The sequence below is a fragment of the Canis lupus genome, chromosome 11 (assembly GCF_048164855.1).
Source record: "Canis lupus baileyi chromosome 11, mCanLup2.hap1, whole genome shotgun sequence".
NCBI classification, from domain to species: domain Eukaryota; kingdom Metazoa; phylum Chordata; class Mammalia; order Carnivora; family Canidae; genus Canis; species Canis lupus.
Window position 1 is genome coordinate 24,646,506 of NC_132848.1, and position 19,255 is coordinate 24,665,760.

The window sequence follows — 19,255 nt, forward strand, 5'->3', positions numbered from 1 at the left end:
GTGGCACTCCTTCCCCTTCTTAGGGACATTGATGGAAAATAAACCACCCTTTCTGCAGCTCGAATCTTATCACCAGCATCAGGAAGAGCTGTTTGCTAGAGCCCCTTGTTCCACCTGGAGCATCACAACCCTGGAACCACAGGACATGCCTTGGCAGCCAGAGACCCCACAGGCCTTCTTTTGTGGGTGTGTCACCTTGTTTTGTTTTAGAAACCAAATTCACTCCGGGGGGGGGGGGGGGGGGGCGGGCGTTGCAAGTACTAAAGTTACAGTAACAACAGACACCTGGGAAGGCCCCAGACCGTTTCACAAATATAGTAAGAGCATCAATCAGGGCACTGACCTGAGATGTTAGGTCTAGGAAGGCCTTCAGTGGCTCACAGATGAGGGACCAGAGCCCCAGAGTGGCCCGAAGGCCTTGCCAGAGTCTCAGGGCCTGTGAGTGTGGCTTTGACTTGGAGTCCTCCACCCTGTGCTGCCTCACAATCGCCCAAGCGGAATCTCCTTATTTGTAGGATAGAGTACCTGATAACAACGGTCTGGATGCTGATAGGGAGGCTGGAAGTCAGACCCCCGGCAGAAGAAAGCCGGGAGCTGCAGAGGTGTAGGGCACAGAAGTCACGAGCAGGGGAGAGGGAGGGCCCCCCACCCTCTGTAGACACCTCAGGGAACAGCCCACTTGGCCCTGGGGAAGGGTGGATGGCATGCCAACTCCCAGGGTGCTCTTGAGGGTTGTTTGTTTTTTAAAGATTTTTATACATTCATGAGAGACACAGAGAGAGAGGCAGGCTCCCATGGGGACCCCGATGCGGGACTCTATCCTGGACCCGGGATCACACCCTGAGCCAGAGGCAGATGCTCAACTGCTGAGCCCCGCCGGCTCTTCAGGTTTAGCACAAGTACATGGGGTGTTTGCCTAAACTGCCTGCCCCTCACCCTCCTCCCACCACCCGCCCCTCCAGGACGAGAAAGTCGGGTAAATAAATACATTTTCTTCACTGCTGCTCAACTGAAACAGCCACAAAGGTCTCTGCGTCGGAGGCGAGCCAGCGTGGATTCTGCAGATTTTCCACGTCTTGTCAGTTAACGAGCAGAATAAAGCTCGGCCGCATAAAAGCCGCTATACTTGTGCTCAGAGAGCCGGCCGGCCGGCTGGCTAGGGGATTATGCCCACAACATTGTTTAAATATAGTCTTGGTCCTTGTAACTCAGAGTTCACCTGGGAAAAATCACGTCTGCAAATACCATTTTTATCGGTCAGATGAGGACCAAGATCTTTTTGGTAAAAATAAGTGCTTTTTTTTTTCCTTTAAAGAAAATTGGCAATTTGCCTTAAAATTTTTTATTGAAGTAATTCTATTCTATTTGAATAATGCTGGGAGATAAAAACCCTCCATTATGCCTTTTTTAATGAATTATAATTCAGAAACATCTCAATAATAGAAAATGACATAAAAGGTACATAGCATAATTCTTATCTTGTTTTCCTTACTGGTCGTGCTCGCTGGTTGTATATAATTGGCATCTCTTCAAAGAGGAAATGGGGGATTTGAATCAAATGGCATTCATTTATTTAAGTTTTAAGATTGAATATGCTTTTTGAAGGACTTTGTTCTAAACCTTAGCATAGTTCCCTTACATGTAGGTACTCAATAAAAATTAAAAAAAGAAGAAGAAGAAGAAGAAAGAAAAACTGTTGAATGAATGGCAGGTTTGATTTTAATTTTCTCTGGTCACAACCATTTTTTCCAGCTGAATGACAAGAGAATGAATTTGGCTGCTCGCTCCTGGAGTGGCCAAGATCACCTCACACCAGAATGGTGTGACCATTCTGTGGATGAGATCAACTTCAATGAGTTGGTGAATGCCTGAGGCTCTTGTCCAGTGCAGATTCAGACTAGGTCTGGGTGCCCCCCAGAAAACCCACATTTCTGGCTCCCCCGGCCGAGCTGATACTGTAGGTCTGCAGAGGGGACCAGAGTGGTAGGGAGCTAGATGAAGCCCTCACAGTGCAGATACTGTCAGAACCCAGAGGATCCACCCCATGGTGGCTACTGATGATGGTCTTGTTTGTTTTCAAAGCTATGACACCGAGGGAAGAGGGCACATAACTTACCAAGAATTTCTACAGAAATTGGGGATTAACTACTCAGCAGACATTCATCGGCCCTATGCAGAGGATTACTTCAACTTCATGGGTCATTTCACAAAACCCCAGCAGATGCAAGAGGAGGCCAGACAGCTAGAGCAGAGCGTGGACAGGACTGCGCCAGTTAGGTGAGTGCGTGAGTATTGTGGGTCCGTGAGCTGGTCACCTGTTCGACCCATACCCTTGCTTGCAGCAAGACTGGTTTCAAAGTGGTACCTGCCAGTGCTGGCAAAGCTGTTGTGAAGTTATGATACTCGCTTGCTGCTACAGATTCTAGAAATGGGCACTAGGTCCCAGGGCTATAAAGGAGCTAAAAAGCTATGAGCCAGCCCCGCCTTATCCAGTGAGAGTCTCTCACAATTCCTGTTTTGTATGTCACCCTTGAGAACATATTAGGTGTTTATTAACCTACACATCTGGGCCCTGCCCCTCACTCAACAAGAAGGCAAGTTCCAAAAGGACATGCCTGATTTTACGCAGTGCAAAAACAGTACCTGACACCTCATCGGCACCCTGTAAACCTCTGTCGAATGAATGAATAAATGAACTAACTGACCTATTCTTTAACTCAATACTTTGGGGACTATATCCCAAAGAAATAATGTGGTGGAGGCCAACAGTTAAGTGGTGGGATGATACGATTTGTACTGTGTATCAACAACAAGGGACACCTGCCAATCCCAGTGAGTGCACTGGCTGATAAAGTGTGGCCCCAAGGAATATGAAAAAGTATATGCCTATTCCTTTAGCATCACGAAGACTGTGAAAAATGTTTGTGACAAGGGCTAATTGGAAATGACATTTTCACCAGTATGGGTAGTGTGATTAGAACTATGTCAAACGTGTGTGTGCCTGTCCACAGGGACCAAAAGATGCTGTGACAAAGGTAATGTGTTGTATTTGGATGGTGGGCCCTTACATCACCATTTTCAAAGTTCAAACTAGTTACCAATGTCCTTTTTAAAAAATGTGCAACACAGGAGAAAATGTTCCTACATTCGATGTACCCATAAAGCAGTGGGACAGATGTTCTTGATCCATCCTAGGTCCTGGTGGTCACCTGTCAGCACTTGCCACGCCTGGGACTCTATCCTCGCTCCACAGCTGCCTTAGCCCCATGCTCTCCTCTGTGTGTCTGTCTGTCTCCTGTCTGTCACTTCTGCTCTCTGTCCCCACCACCTCAAATGGCACCTGAATGAGTAAATGAGTTGCTAAAGAATCTGCAAAGGAAATAAGAACTCCCAAGGACACAGGGAAGAAATGTGATGGCTAAATGGGGTTGTAAGAGAAAAGCAGTTCAAACGTACCCCTGAATTATGTCCAAGTTACTGAGTTACAAAGCCTGAAGGAAGAGAATCACGTCTGTGAAATTTAAAGTAAAAATATGCGCAAGATTGGTATAAATCAAATATGCCATAAAACTAATGAAAAAATGGAATTTATCTTTACCAGACAGGGCTGGCCTCATTACCCACTCGTGTCTTCCCTCCTGCCACTTGTGAGTAATGAGGCTCCGAGAGAAATCTCACATCCTCGGCACACTCACGGCACATTCTTTCCCTTCCTGTGTTTCTGTTTATTGTGCGACTATGAGCCACCAGACCGTGCATCTCAGATCGCCAAGCTCAGTTAATTAATTCACACTCGCCCTGTCCTCTTTGCCACAATCACGTTTTCTTACCAAAGAAGACAAGCCTGATTTCATAAAAATGCATGACCAACTTCTGTTTTCTCAAAGATGTCAGATTGTAAAACTGGCAAGTAACTTGGCCCTTCAGATGGCCCGCTTCTGAGGTTTGGTGTCAGTGTGTCTCCCTGGTGGTTCATAAGATTCAGTGTTTCCGGGATCTCCTCCCTCCTCTGATGAGAAAGATGAGAGTCAGGTTCATGTAAAGTGACCAAAATTTATATCTGCCTCTTAAATCTAAGAGAATTTATTTTGTTGGCAGTGCCCTAAATACACTGTGAAAATGAAGAAAAATCCTTTTTAAAGCTCACGTTTACTTTCCATGCCTTGTTCTTTTTTGCCCACGTCAGAGTTGAAGATTTGGAACCAGAGTGGCAGTAGTGTACTAGCCACATTAGCCCTGGCCCATTCCGAGATGCAGATTGGGAGGTATATGAGCAAATCTGGTGGAGCCCAGCCCAGCAAGGCTGTGTCGGGCAGGGCTCTGTGGCCATCCCACTGGCCATGACAGTGCCCTCTTTGGTCCCTTGACTCATTGTCCAGACCAAACCAGACACGGACCCGGAGCAGCAGGAGCTCGTTCCCGAGTGTTGGCTCACACCATTTCTGTTCGGCAGTGTGGTGTGATCTATGCTCTAAACCCTCATTTACTCTGTGCACACATTTACTCTGCAAGGGAAATAATTACTGCCTAGAAACCAGTCCAAGAAATGCTGAATGTCTCAATTTTCTAAAAATATGTATCTCAAAGAATGTTTTGATTTTTTTATACCTTCATTTGCTTTCATTTTGAAGGATTAAGTGGAATATAATAGTTGTGATGACGAGTAGTCATTTTGTGACATGGGACTGAATTCAGCATACACCTGTAAGGGAATCCAAAATGTCGCTGCTGTTGGTATACATTTGCAGAACAGTTAATGCAACTCATTTGTTTTGCATCAGCTGCTCAAATGCTCAGCCAGCCAGCTCCAAATTGGGGGCCGATGAGGGAAGGGGGCGGATGACCGCACATAGCTTCAAAGTCATTGCCACTCCCCCCTCCTGACCTGTGTGCTCCCACGCAACTTCCACTCTCCTGGACTGTTGTCCTTTGGATTCTTTTTTCTAGGCATGCTCAAGGAACTGTTCTCTCCACAAATACATATCTGAGGTGGTAGACAATTACCAGCAGAGATTTTGTGTTTGGAATTTATAGTACATTTTCATCCCTGAAAAAGAACCCCACAGCCGAGCCCTAGTCTGAGTCTGCCAGGCAAGTACGTTGCTCAGGGCAGTAGGAAGGAGGTCTCACTTTGTAGAGACCTGGGTGAGCCAAGGTTATGGAGTTTATAATCAGTCCACCAAGGTCAGATGCAAGATGGTTCATTCTTAAAGATTTCCACTTTTTTAGTCTCTTAACTAAAGTCCCTTTAGTCCTATAATATATATATAATATATATATTTGGTCAGGGAATAATTTTCCTTAAAAATGAATTTACAGGAACTTGAATATGTTCTGCAAGAAGAACTGCCCTCCAGCAGGAGCTGCAGTTGGACACTGCCTCTGTCCCTGTGAGGGGTGGGCCCGGTCGGGCTCTGACTCCACCATGGCTCTGGGCACTCTTGTTCCACATCTGTCAAGCAGGTGATAGTTACCCACCTCCCTCGCAGGGTTGTTGAGAAGCATCAGTGGGAGAATGTACGTGAAGACAGCACAGCTCCTGGTTTGCCAGTTGATGCACAGATGGTGGCTGTGTTTCTTAACAACACAGTACCTGATAAAAAGCCAGGAGTCCTAGGGTACCCCTTCTCCCCAGCTAACACTGAGAGCCTGTCTGCCTTCCTCACTCCCTGAGCTCCTGCACCTCTGGCTTAGAGCCTTGGCGCTGGCTGTCCCTGGTGATTACTCACCTCTGTTCAAGGGCCACCTTTCCAGTGAGACCTACCTGCACCTGCCCATGGAACTCACAGCCCTCTCCCACTGCGAGTGTTCAATCCCCCTCCACAGTCTCTACTGACCCACTGCACTGACCGCTTCTGTCTCATGCCAGCCTCACCCCACAGGGATGTTAAGCTCCTCTAAGGATGCCCGTTTGAATCCCTAGATGCATCCCAGCACCCAGAGCAGTAGCTGGCACATAAGAGGTGCTCTGCGGGTTTTCACTGAGAGAATCAAGGTATATTTCATGTGATTATAATACCACTGTAGGTCTTAATTCCTTGTTCTATTTTTAAAGTGCCAATTCTAGTAAGAAAGAAAAAGGATTGTAATTTAACACAGTTTTGCTAATGATAATAATAATAAAACAACAGTGATACAGACTTATTATTTTTTTCCAGAATACCTTTTAATGCAAATGTTACACCAAGGCTGCAGAACGTCTGCAAAATTAGTTCTTCGACGAACCAGCAAATCATCATTAGAGCAATCATGGAACTCTTGCTTTAAAGAAATGATTTGTTTTCCTGGTTTTAGTGTGTCTAAAATGTCTTCTCTTTCAGGGATAAGCTTAAGGACCATTATCAAGATATCAGCAAAGCACTCACCAAACTAGACAAATCCAAAAATGGCTACCTATCCATGTGCAAGATGCAGAAAGTGCTGCAGGAGCTCGGCTGCTCTCTCAAGGAGGAGGAGCTGACCAATCTTCTGAACAGGTTTTCCTCCACTGGTTTACCTGTGCTTCTCACATGGTCGGGACTGGAAAACTACCTGGCACATTGCTTTTGCTTCTTCTTCTCTGTCCATTCACACAGCCTTTCGCCACTGAAGTGACCTCCGGGCATCCCTGTGGCCAGGCTCCATTGAGTCAACCCACAGCACAAGGAGGATGCATGTCACTCTTCCCTATGGCTCTCAGCAGCATCCTCCTCTTCTCTTAACATTAGTTTTTGTTTTCCCCATGGCATTCATGCCACTTTGTGGGAGTCAGATGGTTCTAGAAGGCTTGGTAAAGACAGCAGCCCCTTCACCCTGCCACTCCGCATCTCCCTGTCCCCATAGTCAACAAAGCTGACGCTTTCACTGATACCATTTGGTACTTAACTCGTTTCTAAGTGACAAGCTTCTATGATCAGGCAGTGTCTGTTGATTCCGTACCAGGAAGATGTGGGTTTAACTTTCCTTCACCCATCACGTAGCACCTACCACCTCACCCCACTCAGCCTCCACCTCTCCGTGGGGACCCACGAACGTTTCTCTGCAGATCCCCGTGTTGCCGCATCACAGTTTCGGGTAGATTGGTATTCAGGGTTTGTAACATTGTGACCTGCTTCGTAGGCCACTTTTCCTTTCCTACGTAGCATTTTGTGTTGCCTGGAATTAGTAGTGTTTTTTGTCTGTTTGCATAGTTTTCTGTGTGCTTACTATCACTGATTAAACCCCCTCCTCGCCCCCAGTTGTAAAATCTTTTTTCAGACGCATCAGCTCATCTGTCAGCTTCATCCTCCTGGGTGGCCTTTTTCATGCTCTTTAATTCTGAGAAAGTTTCTGGATTAATTCAATAACGACTTCCTCTCCTGTTCTTTGTGAAACTCCTATTTTTACTGAACATTCGACCACGTAAGATGTTTCTTCCTATTTTAAAACCTTTCCCATCTTCTATCTTTTTCTTTCTGCTTCCCCTTCTGGAAGATTTCCTCAATTTTAGCTCTCAACCCTTCTTTTGGGAGTTTTGTTTCTGCTATCGTACTTATCATATTTCTAATGAGCAGAGCTTGTCTTTGCTCTCAGATGTTCCTCTTTTAGAGCATCATGCTCTTATGTCATGGACCATGATCTCATTTCTCTGAACGTATTAACAACAGATTTCTTAAAAAGTTTTCTTCGCCTGAGGGGTCTCTCCTCAGTGTTGCTTTTTTTCTACTATCTTCCATGTTAGACACTCTCCTCAAAAATATGCTTACTGTAAGAGTGAAGAGTCTAAGAAGCAGATTAGAAGTTCTGGGCAGATAGGTGGAGTTTACTCACTTTGAACTTCTGGTTTGAACTACTGTAGTAGAGCAATCTGGCAGGTGGTTTCCTTGGAGGACCCCCAGTATCAGGATCTTCAAAATTTTTCGTTTGGGCTGATCAGATTTCCCAGAGACTAGGGTTGCTACATAACATATAGGGATGCCCAGTTAAATTAGAATTTCAGATAAACAATATTTTCAGTTTAGGTATATGCCATGCAGTATTTGGGATAAATTTATATTAAAATTATTTTGTTTATCTGAAATTCTTTTTTTAAGATTTGTTTATTTATTTATTTATGAGAGAGAGAGAGAGAGAGAGAGAGAGACAGGAGGAGGGAGAAGCAGGCTCCATGCCGGGAGCCCGATGCGGGACTCGATCCCGGGACTCCAGGATCGCGCCCTGGACCAAAGGCAGGCGCCAAACCACTGAGCCACCCAGGGATCCCCGAAATTCTAATTCAACTGGGTGCCCTGTTAAGTATTTGCTGGTTTGTTTTTCTAAATCTGGCAGCCCAATCAGAGAAGACCTGCCCTGCTGCCCTGCTGCCCTGCTGCCAGCACTCTGGGAGCTGCCTGGAAGTTTCAACAGTTGGAATGCCAAGCTGAATAATACCCTCCAAATCTATCCAGGTCCTAATTCCTGGAACCTGTGAATGTTATGTGATACAGAAAAAGGAGTCCTTGCAGATGTGATTAAGTTAAAGGTCTTGAGATAGGGAGATGATCATGGATTATCTGGGTGGGCCTCAGATCACTAGAGTCCTTATGAAAGGGAGTCAGGGAGAGGTTTCACCCAGAACTGACCACAGAGGGAGAAATTGGTGTGGTGTGGCCACAAGCCAGGGATCGCCAGCAGCCACCAAAAGCTGGAAGAGGCAAGAACAGATTCTCCCATAGTCTCTGATGGGAACACGGTCCTGCCAACACCTTGACCTAGGCCCAGCAAAACTGCTTTCTGACTCCTGGTGTGCAGAACTGCAAGAGAAGTGTGTGATGTTTTTAAGCTACTCACTACTCTGTGGTATATTGTTACAGAGCCATAGGAAACTAGGTAGTAAAGTCAGGATATAAACTTCCACTTAATCCCCTTTTCGTTAAGAACCTTCCCTATCTTGCACTAGGATGCACACTTTTCAGGTCAGAAACACTGACTCTGGAGGGTGCGAATTCCAAAGTTCCCACTGTGTGTGCTGGGGGAGGGGACCACTACCCACACACTCGGTTTCCAGGAGGGGCATGGGGTCCAGCGCTTCCCACACAGACCCTTAGCCAGTCCTATTTTTCTTTTCTTTTTTTGTGACATAATTATTTTTTCTTTCATTTATTTGTTTCATCATGATAAGCATACTCTTTAATCTACATCACCTGTTTCACACATCATCTCCCCCACCCATCTCCCCTCTGGGAACCAGCAGTGTGTTTTATATAGTTAATTGTTTCTTGATTCGTCTCCCTCTCTCTCGTTTTTCCTTTGCTTATTTGTTTTGTTTCTTAAATTCTACTTATGAGTGAAATCATATATTTGTCTTTCTCTGATTGACATATTTCATTTAGCATAATACTTTCTAGCTCCATCCATGTTGCTGCAAATGGCAAAATTTCATTCTTTTTTACGGTTGAATAATATTTATTTATACACACACACACACACACACACACACACACACATATCACATCTTCTTTATCCATTCACCAGTCAGTGGCCACTTGGGCTACTTCCATAGTTTGGCTGTTGTAGATAATGCTGCTATAAACACTGGGGTGCATGTATCCCTTTGAATTACTGTTTTTGTATTCTCTGGGTAAATACCCAGTAGTGTGATTCCTGGATCAGAGGGTAGTTCTATTTTTAACTCTTTGAGGAACCCCCGTGCTGTTCTCCACAGTGGCTGCACCAGTTGGCACTCCCACCCACAGTGCATGAGGGTGCCTTTTTCTCCGCATCCTCGCCAACACCTGTTGTTTCCTGTGTTGTTAATTTTAACCACTCTGACAGGTGTAGAGTGATACCTCATAGTGGTTTGGATTTGCGTGTCCTTGCCTGATGCTGAGTAATGTGGAGCATCCAGTCCTCCTCTTTTTCACCCCATTTTCACTCCTACTTCTAGATATAGACAGGCCCCCACAAGTTCTTCACCTGCACGCAATCCATACACAGCCTCCACTGGTTTTTTCATGCGACCCTTGGAGTGTTCCAGCTTCTTGCTCCAAAGGCTTTGGATCCTGGAAAGTGAACTTTGGCTGTAATTCTCTATATTGACCTGGATCCCTCCAGATTTAGGGGTGATGTTTTGCCCTTTGATGTCAGTTCTCTGATGGGACAAAAAAGCTATTGGTTTCCATGTTGTTCAGCTTTTTTCTTATTGTAAGGGCAGAATGACAGCACCCCCTCCTCTTTCTACTGCTGTTTCTCTCTGCTGCTTCCATGTCCCCTCTTTTGTCAGGTACAGTTTTACTCTGGGGAAAAAAGTTAAATGTAATATTTTGTCCTGGAGCCATAACCAGGTCTTCTGTGCTTGGTTCATAAGTTGATTCTGAAACTGAAAAACGATTAATCAGCATTTCACAATTATGACTCATATTGTTCAGTGCCCAGGTAATTACCTTTCTTCCCTGCGGCACCATCCCTCACCATCCCTGATCCTCCACATCCACCGTGTTCTCGGCAAACCTGGGTATCCGTGCATTTTTTCTAAGACGTATGAGGAAAGGTGGGTCTTTGTGTAAGCTGTTTCCAGGAATATAAGGAGCTGTTTTCTAGGAACATGGGGTTCAGGTTCCCCAAAATTCAACATTGTCAACCTTCAGCTTTCCCCAGCATTCCATCTGATAGGTTCCCCCCAGGTGCCCTTCATCCTACAGCCCACCCACCTCCTGCCCCAACATTGTCCTGTCCCAGGTCTGTCCCTCCTGCTCCCCAACAGGGTTGGATCCCCTGTTCCTATACTACATACCTCTTTATTTCTAATTTACAGTCTCACTTTGCTGGAGTACTTCCTTAAGTAACTTTCTAAAAAAGGGCGGGCAGGAAACAAATTCTTTGAGTTCTATGTCTGAAAGTGTTGTTTAATCTCCTTCACACAGATTGCTAGCTGGTCTGAGCATAGAATCCTAGGGAGAAAATCATTTTTCCTTAAGATAATGAAGCTGCTGCTCCATTGTGTTTGACCCAAAAGAAGTTCAGTGCCAGTGTGTGTGTGTGTGTGTGTGTGTGTGTGTGTGTGTGTGTGTGTCTGTAATGAAAAGAAGGACCATTTCATCCTCATATGCCTATATGTTCTGCTCTTCCTTGAACAGGATCTCCTCTCACTAAATGTATTTCCAGCTGAACGAGAATTCATATGCATTCAATGAATAAATCATAGAAAAACAGCACCGGATAAATAATTAACTAAATGATTGTAAGAGAGTCTTGTTAAAACATACTTAGGCTTGATACTTTTCTAAGTAACAACAAAAAGACTGTGGGATTTCTGTAGTCCACCTTTCAATGGGGGTGATCAACTTTTTTACAAATTGAAACCTTAATAAGGATCCAATGCTCGGTTGCTTGTTTCTTCTCAAAGACCTCTTGATGATAAACATCTCTGTTATTTGTAATTATATGTAGATTATTCGTTTCCAGATCCAAAATAGACTTTTCTAAATAATACTGCGATTAGCATATGCATTTGATTTTATTACTAAATTTTAATACCAAGTTGGCAATTTATCCTGCTGATGAAATAGAGTTGATTAGCCTTTTCCTCCATGTCTCCGTCATGTGAGCCAGCGACGCAGGGCTCGTGGAAGGCCGCTCTGCAGCTGTGGGTTGGAAGCACAGCTCTTGGCTCATATTCTTTAGAAGCAGATCTCTGAGTCTCTAGAAACTTCTCACTCTGGCTTACCAGCATTCCACGCTGTTCTCTGACGTGCACTCCACCCTGCTGTTAGAAAGTTTGAGTGTTACAGTGCCAGTAATCCCCAGAGAATTTAAGTGACAAAAATGTGAACTTTGAATGCAGTTAAACTTTATTTTGAATTATCTTACATCTTTAAAAATACTCTGTGTTTTTACGAAACTTTGAGATCCTCTCTCACAATATATTCTTCTAGAATTTAAAGATCTTTTCTTCTGTATTAGAGTTGAGGGCAGCAAGAAGCCTCTGTTTCTACATGGTGTGTCCTCATTGAGACATGCACTCAGAATTCCTATTTGAGAAAATAATAAGCTATATAGGTTTTGTAAAAACTATCTGTTAAGCGCTTTCAGTCTGATAACTTAGTTTCTGCCGATCTTGGAAAAGAATCTGACATCCATTTTACTCCTTTCCTTTTTGCCTTTTCACAGTCTTTGACACATTGCCCTTCCTTCCACATCCCACTGCCATTTCTCAGCCCAGTGCTCACAAGCTAAGGTCTCGATGATCACAGCCCTGCACCCCCACACCCCCCAGCCCTGCCTCCAGACCGTCCCTGACACCACTGCCAGGTGTATCTCCCCATACCACCTTTCTGCAAGCATCACATCTGCTGAGGCACCTTCATTTGCCCCAGTCAGCGGATCAGGTGCCTTAGCCGGGCCTCCGTTTCCCATCTTCTGCCCCCCAAAGCCATGAACCCTGTTGTCCAGCCTTCAAGTCCTAGAGCCTCAGGGCAGCACAGTCTGCGGCTCTGGCAGCCCTTACTCCTCATGTCCCTCACCTCACTCCATTATATTTTGGTACCTTTGGGTGCCCGTCTGCTGTTGTCACTAACTGGCATGCGTGTACCCACAGGCAGAGAGTGGTTCTGTGCTCAGCCGCTCTTTGCTGAACCAGTAAGTGATAGGGGCTTTTTTGTAATTAATATATTCTTGTCTTTCTCTTGGGACAAGTTGGGAAATCAAATGGCATGATAACTCCATCAATTACCTTGACTTCCTGAAAGCAGTGGAGAGCAGCAAGCCAACAAGACCTCAGCCAAAGAAAAAAGAAGAGAGTGTGCCAATCAGTTTCTCAACACTGAACCCAGAGGAGGTTGTAAAGAACATCCAGGAAGTTGTTGCCTCCTCCGACATGGCTTTGTCAACGGTATGACTGAAAGTGTTTTTATTCTAGAAACTGAAGTTCTGGTGCTCATGTCTATTCATGAAAAGTGGCTCTCAGCCCTCCCCTCCTCCTAGACCCCTGGACCTCTCTTCCCTCTCGTGGGGCATCAGAACTCACATGGGTCAGGCAAGGTCAGCTTGTGTGTTTGAGCAAATGTGTGTCCATTTTTGCCTTACCGGAAGCTACCACGATTGCACCTAGCACGTGCTGTCTGAGGTAGAGGTGCCCAGGATATAGCCAGTGCTATGTCTGGATGAGGGTAAGGGGTTCCTGGTCAGGAGGGCAGAGGTGAATCACAGAGTCCTCAGGTGTGCAGGCCCAGAACATCCAAGAGCACTGGGCCCATAGCATGAGGTGGCCTCAGAGATGTTGGCCAGGGCCCAACTATTGCCCAAAGACTCATTGTGAAGGCCACCAGGAGCCAGGGGAGGAACAAGAAAACATGCGCATGCGCTCGCGTGCGCACACACACACACACACACACACTGAGTACAGTGACATTTTATAACTAAGGTCTATATGACAGTCTTGTGTATGTGGGGATGATTCTGTGGCTCACACTGGAGTCCTCAGAAAATAGTGCTTTGGCCATGTTCCTGGTGGCCATGCTCCCCCAGACTAAGCCACCCCTCAGTTTCCCCTGCAACAGTAGGAAGAAGTGAAAATGCTGTCTGCAGAGGGCAGGTCTTATAGTTGAAAGAGGTGGTGAATCCAAAGCATCCTGTGCGATGCAGGGCATAGTTAGAGCAGGTCTGTCCTTATGTTTGCAATAGGTGGACTTACAGCCCCTCTCAAAAACCTAGGACCATGTTCACTAAATCCCCCCCTCCTCCGTGTGAATAATCCCCTCAGCATACGGAGGCCAAGTGTTCTTTGGAGCTCAAGCATAAGGGATCAGAGAGCAGGGGAAAGGCAAGTGCCACCTAGCTAGCCTGTGAAAGTTCTGGAATGTTAGTGAATTTGACCTTTATGCTGGAGAGCAGACATTTTTCACATCTAGAAGTTCTCTATGAGGATTTAAGATTTTTATGTCTTTATTTTAATGATTATCAAAAGATAAAAATTAGTCTGAACATGTTGTGGGTCATCTAGAAATCATACGGGTCATCTGGAAAACCACCTCTGTGCCTTTCAGACCAGAGCTCGTACTTGGGATGGCCCTGGGCCTAGCAGTCACCCGGTGAGCACTGCAGACTCAGATGTGCACCGGGACCAGGGGCAATATAAATGAAGGGGGCCAAGTGGCGACCATAGCAGGCTGGAGACACAGCCCTGTCATAAGGGCAGCTTCTCCTCAGCCCCAGCCGACTGTTGCTGAGCCGAAAATGGGCCCCAGTTTGCTAAAGCTTGTCATTTTTCATGAGAAGCTGTGAAACTTCTTGATTTCTAAATGTCAGCACATATTCCAGATTTTTCAAAAGCACTCTATCGGCTAAATAAATCCATTTGCAGGATGGTTTTGCCCCCTTCTGACTTAAAGGAGCACCACTAAACATCTATCAGGATGTTTCTCAGACTGAGGTCCGTGGAACCTTTGAAGGGAACCATGGTTCTCACTTCTGAGAACCACTGTTTAGGCAATGATGTTTTAAGCAAGAGAGTGAGAGTCTCTGGCCAAGTGAGTGGCAGATGGATTGGAGGGAGAGAGGACATCTGAGGCAGTGAGGAACGGAAGGAATGTGCGAGGATAGCCATCAGAGAGGACACCTGGCACACTTATGCATCTATCTCTACAGATCACTGGACACGTCTCAGATGCATCTTGTTTCTAAAATGACATAACAATATCTTACGTTTCTGTAGACTTTACAGATTTCTAAGCCTCTTCATTTTGATCCTCTCCCCTGTCCTTTGGCTTGGTGGGCTGGACAGAGACACAGGGAAGCTGCGCAGACCCGGGGAAGTGCAGGTCCTGTGGCCAGAGGGAGCCGGTTGCCTCAGGTCCGTGGAGCGCCACTTGGTGCTCCCTTTCCAGCACGCCGCCTTCTAATGTACTTGTAACACAAATGCTCAGTTGACTGTGCTCATGTTTATGATCATTTATTGAGGTCCACTGTGTGCCACGTACATGGTTAGGTGTGTTTTGGGGCTATAGTAAAACAGAACAATCGGAGTTATGAAGTCCCTCTTCTTTATACCAGTGCAGCTAAGCTCAGAGTGGTTAAGGTCATATGGTAGGTAACAGAGCCAGGGTCCAAAGTCCACTTCCGAACATCAGTCAGAGGTTTTTTTCTACTATCCACAGCTTTGTCCTCTTACCACAGGCTAAATAAAAACTTTGAAGCTAGACAGTATTTTAAGGTTAATTTGGTTACACATATATCACCACCCCCATGGGCTGATGGGATGTGCCTAATTAGCCCTGAATGAGAATTAACCACAAGGGAATTGGGTTTGGGTCTGCAAGCACATTAAATTCTTACTTAAAAAAAAAAAAAAAAAAGATCTTAACCTACCACTTGATACAGATTTCCTAGTGCAATAAAAATGAATGATTTTGTTTCGACAGATGGAAAAAAATGTGCTTTCTTTTTATAGCACGTTTTTGCACTTTTTCAGTCTGACTACTGTACTGCTGGGTTGGCACTGGCTGCCCCAGTGCCTCCGGCACTAGCACGTGGCCGCCGGGGTCTTCCTGTGAGGCGAGGCCACATGGGCACTGGCCCAAGGTGGGGATGAGGTAGTCCGTTGACTCCTCCTCCTCACTGCCTCCGACATCGGGCTCCACCTGGAAACCCTGCCCCACACCCCGACGTGGTGGGCTTGCACCTGAGCCTCCCTGTACAAGTGATGTATGCTCCAAGGAGCTGGGATATCATGGTGGGGGGACTTTGGGCACATGTTTCACCCCCAGAGCTCTCCCATCCTCTGTCAGACAGCCCTCCTTGGAGCTCGGGCAGCTTCCACTGCAGAAAGGGGACCAGGGCTCCTCCTCGCTGTTCTGCCTCTGAATCCAGTGAGGAGCCAGTGAAGTGACTTCTCCCTGCAATTCAGCTCTCACACCGGGCCGTGCCTCACCTGTCCCGGTCTTTGAATCATGGTGCATCTCATTAGGAAGGTAGAATTTACAGGGGACTTGAATACGCTTGATTTCATTTGCATTCAGAAAAGCACAACTTAAGAAAAATATTTTTGAAATATTCACTTGACAGTAGCATCTGCCTTTTCTCTTTTTTTAGGCATTTTCTGCATTGGATAAAGAGGACACTGGGTTTGTAAAGGCTTCAGATTTTGGACAAGTTCTTAAGGATTTCTGTTACAAACTAACAGACAACCAGTATCATTATTTTTTGAGAAAACTGAAAATTCATCTAACCCCCCATATAAATTGGAAATATTTTCTCCAGAACTTCAGTTCTTTCTCTGAAGAGGTAAGGATGTCGGCAACACACAAGCATCTCTCTTTGAAAAGGGGCTAAAGGTATTTTTTGCAAAATGGATAATTGATTAAAATCATACCAAGTAAATTGGCAATCACCTCAAGTAATTAGCTAATTCCAAATGAAAATTCAGTATGAATTCTACATAGAGTGTTAGAAGGTAAATATGTATATTTTATTGAAAACTTTTATTTATTTTTATCTTTATTTTTATTTTAAAGATTTTATTCATGAGAGACACAGAGAGAGGCAGAGACACAGGTGGAGGGAGAAGCAGGCCCTCACAGGGAGCCCGATATGGGATTTGATCCCTGGACTCGAGGATCACGCCCTGAGCCCAAAGCAGACACTCAACCGCTGAGCCACACAGGCGTCCCTTATTTTTATTTTATTAGAAGTTTGGGAGTTTGCTTTTGTCTGGTTGTTTCAGAATTCTCAGGAAGCTTAGATCCCTGAAGATGATCTGATGTCCAAGGAAGTGAGTCCTACAATATGTTAGACTCTGAGCTGGAAATGAGGGAAATGGGACTCACTTGGGAGACATTTTTTTGAGGACCCACTATGTGCTGGGCTCTGGGACATGTATGAGCCACCTGGGGTGGAGGGAAACATGCAGGGAGTGAGCTTTTTTTTCTTTTTTAAGATTTTATTTATTCATTTCATGAGTCACACAGAGAGAGAGAGAGAGGAGAGAGAGGCAGAGACACAGGCAGAGGGGGAAGCAGGCTCCATGCAAGGAGCCAGATGCGGGACTCGATCCTGGGACTCCAGGATCATGCCCTGGGCTGAAGACAGGCACTAAACCGCTGAGCCACCCAAGAATCCCAAGGGAGTGAGCTTTCACAGAGGCAGGCTCAGCAGCAGGAAAGATAGCTGGGAAAGTCAGAGAGGGCTTCCTGGAAGAGGATGTGTGGCTGACTGCAGGGCTCTTGCTCCTCCCCCAGACTGCATTTCTGGCTGGCTGTACAAATTGTTCATTCTGAGGCTATTTCTTGATCTCTAAATGTAAATAGACCAACATCATTAGCAACAGTCACAATCTAGTTTTAGGCAACACAGATTTCTTTGATCACCGTTCTGTACTAAAAGTGAACACACAAGTGCCACGGACCCTGCCTACATGGATGGGGGGATGAAAATAAACATGAACAATCCAAAACTAATGCAACAGTCAAATCCCAGCAGGCCTGTCCTACAGAATATTGACGTGTCCCCCTGCAGCTGGACACTTAATATCATTTCTAATTGCATGCTTTTATGTACGATGAATACCCAAGTTCATAAATCCTTGATCACTGATCAAGGACAAATTCTTGAAAACTAGATGACTAGAGCAAATGGTGTGAACATTTTTAAGGTTTGAGGTTCATTATACTAATAACAACAGCAAACACTATATAGTGCCTTCCAAGGGCCTCTCTTCCTGGTCCTTTACATATATTAACCTGTTCAGTCCGTTTTTGTTTTGTTTTTAAGATTTTGTTTATTTATTTATTTATTTGAGAGCAGGAGAGTGAGTCAGAGCACACAAGCAGGGGGAGCAGCAGAGGGAGAGGGAGAAGCAGACTCCCCAGCGAGCTGGAAGCCTGACACAGGGCTCAATCCCAGGGCCTCGGGACCATGATCTGAGCTGAAGGCAGATCCCCAACCAGCTGAGCCACCAACCCATTCAGTTCTTTGATGCACCACCCGGTGTGTGGTATTAATATCCCTTTTTATAGGTGGGGACCCTGTGATCTGTGCATAGTCACCCCGATGGCAAGCAATAGAGCTTCTCTGTGAGCAAGAAGTCTGTTCCCAACTCCAGGCCTCTCAGTGCTGTGCCGTTGTGACTTTTTTCATCTCTGCTATTTAGATGGACATTTCTAAACAATAGATACTATCACATTGCATGTTTTAAAAGTTTATATCAAAGGTACAGTATCGAGTATTGTTTTCTGCACTTTTTTCTTGTTTACTATCATGTGTTCCAGATTTAACCATGTTATTCCACTGGCTTTCGTTCATTCCCTAGTACTCTGCTATAGAATTAGTCCATCAAATGAGTATATTCTATTAGGTGAACACGCCCCATTCAGTTTCATCCTCCTGCTTATGACCGTGTGGGTTGTTTGCCGTCTTCTCCATTAAAACCAAAGCACCAGCCAGCCTTCTGTGTCTGTCCCCTTGTGACACTCAGGAGTTATCCTGCATGGGATTGGGGGAGCAGGTGTGTGTTCAGGGTCCCAGGGCTGTACCGTTCAGTGCACACTCGTGCCAGCCTCTCATGAGAGCTCCTAACACTCCAGGTCCCCAGTAATCCGTGATACCATCAAATGTTTTAATTCCTACCCATCTGAATATTAGGAAGGCTGGACGCTTTCTTGTGTTATGAGCCATTCAGGTTTCATGGCTGTGAAAGGGTTTCCAGTCCTTTGTTGGGATGTGAGTTGCAAATACCTCCTCTTGGCCTGTGACTCGTCTTTTCTCTCTGTTTGTGGTGACCCTCACTATTTTTAATGATTATACTTTTTCTCCTGACTTTATTTTTTTATTTTTTTAATAATAAATTTATTTTTTATTGGTGTTCAATTTGTCAACATACAGAATAACACCCAGTGCTCATCCCGTCAAGTGCCCCCCTCAGTGCCCATCACCCATTCACCTCCACCCCCTGCCGTCCTCCCCTTCCACCACCCCTAGTTCGTTTCCCAGAGTTAGGAGTCTTTATGTTCTGTCTCCCTTTCTGATATTTCCTACCATTTCTCCTGACTTTAAAAGAAAGACATATTCATTGTGAAAATTTCAGAAAATACAGGAATGTGTGAAAAAGCAAACAGGGCTCTAAACCCCATGATGATGCTGTGCCGGCAAGACAGCCACGCTGGTGGGGGGCCAGTCCCCCCACCCCAACTGTTCTCCCGATGGGGGAGGGCACGGAGACACGGACAGGCTCCAAAGACAGGCTCCCACCGAGCCTCCTCCCCCAGCATGGACACCAGGCAGCTTCAGCTCCAGAGCTGACCACCTTTCTATGTGCCACACTGCCTTG

At 45.5% G+C, this 19,255-nt stretch overlaps 1 protein-coding gene across 6 annotated transcripts in view; it reads left to right on the forward strand.

The window, feature by feature from the left end:
* EFCAB6 (EF-hand calcium binding domain 6) overlaps positions 1–19,255 on the forward strand; it is a 234,115-nt gene that overhangs the window by 175,757 nt on the left and 39,103 nt on the right. For all 6 annotated transcript variants that reach the window (XM_072843616.1, XM_072843612.1, XM_072843615.1 and 3 more), the window contains 4 exons: positions 2,083–2,277; positions 6,321–6,476; positions 12,631–12,826; positions 16,024–16,215. In XM_072843616.1, coding sequence (XP_072699717.1) covers positions 2,083–2,277; positions 6,321–6,476; positions 12,631–12,826; positions 16,024–16,215 — 739 coding nt within the window. The remainder of the gene's footprint in view (positions 1–2,082; positions 2,278–6,320; positions 6,477–12,630; positions 12,827–16,023; positions 16,216–19,255) is intronic.